This window comes from Archocentrus centrarchus, chromosome 16 (assembly GCF_007364275.1).
Source record: "Archocentrus centrarchus isolate MPI-CPG fArcCen1 chromosome 16, fArcCen1, whole genome shotgun sequence".
In the NCBI taxonomy this organism is placed as follows: Eukaryota; Metazoa; Chordata; class Actinopteri; order Cichliformes; family Cichlidae; genus Archocentrus; species Archocentrus centrarchus.
Window position 1 is genome coordinate 19800280 of NC_044361.1, and position 6224 is coordinate 19806503.

General features: G+C 35.2%; 1 protein-coding gene across 1 annotated transcript; it reads right to left on the reverse strand.

Annotated features, from left to right (window-relative positions):
• Nucleotides 1-3230: 3230 nt before the first annotated feature.
• Nucleotides 3231-4907, reverse strand: LOC115795126 (urokinase plasminogen activator surface receptor-like). The gene is made up of 5 exons (XM_030750930.1): nucleotides 4852-4907; nucleotides 4328-4438; nucleotides 4106-4252; nucleotides 3621-3731; nucleotides 3231-3504 (listed from the first exon to the last, which is right to left on the reverse strand). The coding sequence occupies exons 1-5, from the start codon at nucleotides 4895-4897 to the stop codon at nucleotides 3302-3304; spliced, it is 618 nt and encodes a 205-aa protein (XP_030606790.1). The 5' UTR covers nucleotides 4898-4907; the 3' UTR covers nucleotides 3231-3301.
• Between the last annotated feature and the right edge of the window lie 1317 nt (nucleotides 4908-6224).

Consider the following 6224-nt stretch of genomic DNA (forward strand, 5'->3'; position numbering starts at 1 on the left):
AAGCCAAAAATGCCAGGGCCGATTTTTTTGTCCCAGTCCAGCCCTGTGGGGATTCACTTGCTCCTATTCAGATTACTTCTGTCATGTGTGAGTGGTGTGGCAAACAGGGTGGACCCAAAAACAGAACTCCAGAACAGGACTGAATGTAGGTGAAGGCTTTATTTACAAATATGATCAAAAGATACACAAACTAGGTAAACTGAAGATGGTCAGATGGCAGAACAGGAACAAAACCACACCTTAATGAGGGAGGACGCGACAAGGAACAGAGGGAAATGCAGACAATAAATACACTGGGAGTTACAAGGGAAAACAGGAAACAGCTGGGGAGAACAGGTGGACAAAATCATACTAATGAAACACAGGAAGCAAAACTCCACACAACACACAGGGAACGTAAGCTTGTCAAAATAAAACAGGAAACACCAAACGAGGAACACGCAGACTTAACACAGGGGGCTGGCACAGAGGAATATTAAACATGGACCAAGGAACAGGGAAAAATACAGAAAAACAGACACAGGGGAGACAGGAACAGAGGGAACTGGAAAACCACAACTGATAAGGCCCGAACTAAGATGAATAAGGAAGATCAAAACAAAACTAGAAAATAACAAAACCCAGTGAAAACAGAACTAAACACAAAATGCTGGGCATAAGGCCCAGCACCATGACATTCTCTGCAGTACGGTGTTCTTTAATGTACATCCCTCTTAGCAAGATGTCACATCTTACTCCTCTGGAAGTCACATGAAGTCCCTTAATTTCCCTGTGGCTTAATTATGCCATTTCTCAAATTCAAAAACATCAATTTCACAGTCAAGACCCATACTATTCTTTTTTTTTCTTCAAAAGTGTCACGGTTTGGGCTGTGGCCAACGAGGTAGAGGACCCCAGTGCAGGACTCGTAAGGCGAGGAGCTTAATAATCAAAACTTTAATAATTAAACATAGCGAGAACGTGAAGCATAGACGAAAACATGAACTTGAAGCATGGACATAAACATGAAGCACACAGCGGGCCAAACCAAAGATTAACTGATGACACCACAATGACCTAAACAACAGAGACCTTTAATACACAGAGACATAATGAGGGAAAAGGGAAACAGGTGACAACACAGGTGAACAAAATACACCGAGACAAGGGGAAGGAAACCTAAACACGAGGCACAATGAACACAAGGTTGTTAAATTAAAACAGGAAGTGACTAAACATGACACGTATGAAAACTTAACACAGAGGGAACCTAAATACAAAGAAACAATGGGAAGAGAACTAAACACAGAAGGGCCAAGATATGGGAACAAAACAGACAAGATAAATGGAGAAACCTAAATACATAAATAAATAGATCACCCAACTGAGAAACTGAACTATAAGAAACACAAGCTGAAGAACATAACAAAACTACACACAAGATACAAAGGACTAAGACATGAGAACAAAACAGATACACTATAACAAAATCACAGTAACCTAAAATCCTACCTCAGAACTGAAAACATAACTCAAACAAGGCGCATTGGTTCACTGGCCCAGGATCATGACAAAAAGTGGAATTCTTTTATTGATTATTTTACTTCTTTACCAGTCATGCCTCTAGATTAGTCTACTTACCTTGTACATATTTATCATTGTTATTTTTTAATCATTGTCATTGTTATTTTGGTCCCTTAATTTATTTTATTTATTGGATGCTTATCCAGCAGTGTTAATTTTGACAGCAAATTTTGATTTAGTTTTAGTCATAGTCTTTTGATGAAAATATAATTTAGTTTTAGCCATAATTTAGTCATCTGAATAGTTTTAGTTTTAGTCTAGTTTTAGTTGATGAAATTATCGTAAGAATATAGTCAACTAAGTCTACAGTCGATTTAGTTGACTAAATATAAAGGGTGTAAAATGTAAATGTTTTTTCTTCAGTTACCTTGAAGTCATTAGTCATTATACACACTTACACGAAATTAAACATTTATTAAAAGTTATAGAATATTATTAATAATATTAACATTAGTGTTTCACCTGTTTCCCACACACCTGGTCATTAACACCACCTTACTGAGATAATATGAGCGTTTTACAGCAGGACACGCTCTGAAAGGTACACGGCAGTGTTCAGGACTAAGATTAGGAAAGGCTAATCCATCGCGGTGTGGAGATTTTCTCTAAACACAAACGCTAAACTGGGAAAAACACTTTACCCTGCGTGACATTAAAATGCTTACCTATGCATGGAGATCTGGTTTTGCAGATGTCGTTTAAGATCTGTCATGTTTTTACCCAAGATAGTCGCCCCACATGGCTTACACATCGTTTTGTTTGTCACAGTATCAAAGGACAAATGTGTCCATACATTGTTTACTTAACTTAGTTCTAGCAGAAGTAACGACAAATCACAGGCTAGTTTGGTCTTCCCGGGTTTAGCGCAAATTTGCCCAACTGTGCGTTTGATTGGATGTTTTCCTAACTGGTCCCGCCCTGTCACAAAATTAAATCAGTTCTGATTGGATTTTGTCTCCGCCAAGCATTTTTGTCTCGTTTTTATTAGTTGACGAAAGTGTCAATTAATTTCGTTATCATTTTTATCCTTTTAGGTAGATTTTATTTAATAATTAAATAAAATCTATCCTTTTAGGTAGATTTTATTTAATTATCGTCTGGTTATCTTCATGAAAAAAAAGGGTCGTTGATGAAAACTATGACGAAAATATTCGGTCAACGAAATTAACACTGTTGTTCAGATCTTATTTGGATACATAAATTTGGATTTTATTTTAAGTTTGATAAACACAGACTGCTTTCGTCTTGATAAAATTCATAACCACGTACCTCCCAACCAATTCCACCCCCCTAATTTTTAGCTATTGGGTTGTCGTACAGACAGATTTCTTGATTTGTGTATTGCTTTGTTGATTTAAAGAAGAAGGAGAAAAAAAAATCAATTACTTGCGTATTTTTTGTGTGATTTAATGGTAGTTTCAAGTGAGTGTTATTAAATATTAATATAAATATTGTACCCCACAATATTTTATTTTACCTCTCCATTTGTTTTACAGAAACATTTCATGTTTAACCTTCAAATGTGAGTGCAAATTGTTTTAGAAACTTTAAAGAAAACAGAAATAATTCCAGGATTTTAAGAAATCTATTTTTTATTTTTTCAGTAACATAAAAACATTTTTTAAATCTCAGTTTTCCATTTTATTAACTTTCTATTTTCTCCAAGCTCTGTGGCTATAATGGAAGCATTGTGAAGATGAGAAGAAAAACTGGGCTGCGATGCTGTTGTTTCCATCAGCTAAGAGATCCAGATCAGAGAGATCAGTGGTGCCACTGAGAGCAGAATGCTGGCAGTTGTACTGCTGGCCCTGTTGCAGAGGTCACCCTGGCAGCAACTGATTTCTGCTCCAATGATTCCTGCAATCTGTACAGATTGCGTTTTTGAGCAAATTACCTTGGAGGCGCAGCCCTTTAAAGTCACCGTTTGCCCTGCTGCAGTCACTGAAGAAATGAAAATAATTTTACTGTGCTGCAAGCTTTAACAGAGGAATCATTGAACATTCCTCTGAGTAGAGGAAGAACAGACATGCAGACACTAAATACTGCAGGCTTGTTACCCTTTGTTGAGATGCAGTAGTCTTCATTTCTACTGCAGTTTAGAGTTTTGGTGCAAACTTGTCCGTCACATGTGAAGCACTTTTTCCCATTTGGAGAGGATATGCTACCATCTGTGAAATAAGAAATATACGTAATATGTTCTCATGCCTATTTTAGCTGATTGCTGTTTAAAAAAAAACAAAAAAACGTACATATGCAAAAAATTGTATTGATCTGTTTATTGTTTGGCTTTAAGGAGATCATTTTGAAATGCTGAAACATTTTGTTTTTACTGACTGTGATAATGAGAAGCTCTATCGCAAACTTTTCACAGATGGGGTTTCCACACCCTCAACCATTCTGACTCCCTTTGGAACTTTCTCCAAAAACTCTGATTTATTCCAAATTTTTTAATTTTCAACAGTTTTGTACGGGAAACAAAAGGTGAATTTCAATAACAGCAAATACCATTTCAAAAAAAAAAAAAAAAAATGATGCAAATTACCAGGGGCATCTTGAGAGTTGCAAAGATCAGAGCTGCAACAACTGCTGGTAAGTACAGTTTCAACAATTCCAAAGTTGAATGAGCCATTGACACAGTTTTCAGCCGTAGCACAAGATTTTATTTTAACATTAGAAGAACTTGAACCACCTGCAACCAAAGAGAAACAACTGTAAACTGAGCCAGTTCAAAGCAGAATGAAATAAAAGCTATAAAATAGTATACCTGCATATGAAGTCAGTGTGAATGAACCACACTGATTACTGGAAGGGCATTCTGTTGTCTGAGTGCAGCTTCCAGAGTTGTAACACTGGTAACATTTCAGTGCACAGGCTGCTAAAGCACAAAATATTCAAAGATAAAGTAAATTTAATCAGGTTGTCTAGTCTACAAGACATGAATAAATTCTAAAATATTCATTAAAAAAATAAAAAACAAGATTAAAAGAAAAAGACTAACAGTAAATAGTACAATAATTTGTAGGACGTAGACAAACGTATGCTGGTTTATAATAGCACATGCTGTGAAAACATTCTAAAAAAAATTTCTAAAAAATTCAGTAAAAAAAATCAATGAAAGATTTAAACAAAGCATGTTAACTGCAAAGTAATAGTACAATAATTTGTAGGATGTTGACAAACATATGCTCGTGTATAAGCACTTAATGAAAATGTGTAATTGAAAATTAGAGTATTTACTTTCTTAAAAATTACAAATTTTAATAATGAGATAACTGAACAAAAACTTGCCTTTTGAAAGCAGCACAGTCCCAAGGATCAACACAAAGATCTGCATTTTGTGATTGTCAGATACAACTGATTGTTATTTTAGTTTCTGTTGAAGTTATAAGTTGTTATCATATCCTGGGGGGAGTGTTTTTCTTGTTCCAGCCACGCCTTCATTCTGGCTTTGACAGCATCAAACCCTACGCCTTTGAAACTGAATTGAAATATAATTTCAACATATTTATGTATTCCTTGATTTAAATATTTTCATGGTTTTCAGGCAGATGGAATAAGAGTTTGTGTTAAAGTTTTTACTTGAACTTCTATCAGAACTTGACCATTTAAGAGTGATCTTTGCTGAATATCCACTCATCTCGAGAGTGAAGCAACAGTTGTTTCTCCTTTTATAGATAAATTGTTGTAGTGATGAATACTCAGGTTATCAAAAGTGCTTTTGAACTTTGTTCTTTTTCAGAATTCTTCATGTGGACGTTATAGCATATTGGTTAATGCATATTAGCCTGTTCAACAAAAAGTCACTCATAATGTGACCTCTGTTCTCCATGTAGTTTTTCATATTGTTTCCAAAATAAACAGCCAGCTGGGCAAAGATCTAAGACTTAATAGGACTCAGATTAATTCAGTGTTGTCTGGGTCTAAATAATTAAATACACGTTATTTATAAATCTGCACCATTAAAATAGAATAAAAACCATGATCAGTTATTTTTTTGGTCCTGATTTTGCAAAAGGAATTTGAAGATCTGAACTGTTTTAGTTTCAACTTTTCATTTATTTTAAAGTTGAGTTTCATTAAAATTCTTTATTTTTGTGACAGATTGTGGACAGACACTTCTGCAAGGTTGTATTATTCCATTACTGAAATATTGTTAGTCTGCAGATAAGAATCTGAATGAATAGACTTGTAAATTCTTTTCTTTGATAACCACTATTCAAAATGTCAGCAGAGTATGTTTTAACCATGTAATCAGCTTGGCTTGTGTGTAAGGAAGTGAAATCCAGAAATACCTGTTCCACTGGTACACTGTTTACATTCACAATAAACCTGCTCTTTTTACACAGAGCATAAAAAGAAAGCAGTCTATCTCAGAAACCATGTTAACCATCAGTACATCAAAACTAAAAAGAGCTTGGAAAAGATTATCACATTTTTCTTAGACATGTGCCAAGAGAAGATTCTTTTTTGTACTTTCACTTTCACCGCTTCTGCACAGGGTGTGAATTCATCTGTAAACATGATTTCTCCAGTGGACAGGAGCAGGCAACTTTCTCAACGTCTGAATAAATAGTTTACTTTACATCCCAGTGATGTCGCATGTTGACTCCTATTTCAAACAGCAGCATTCAGCATGTAGGCTGCACTTCTTTTGTCTTTGT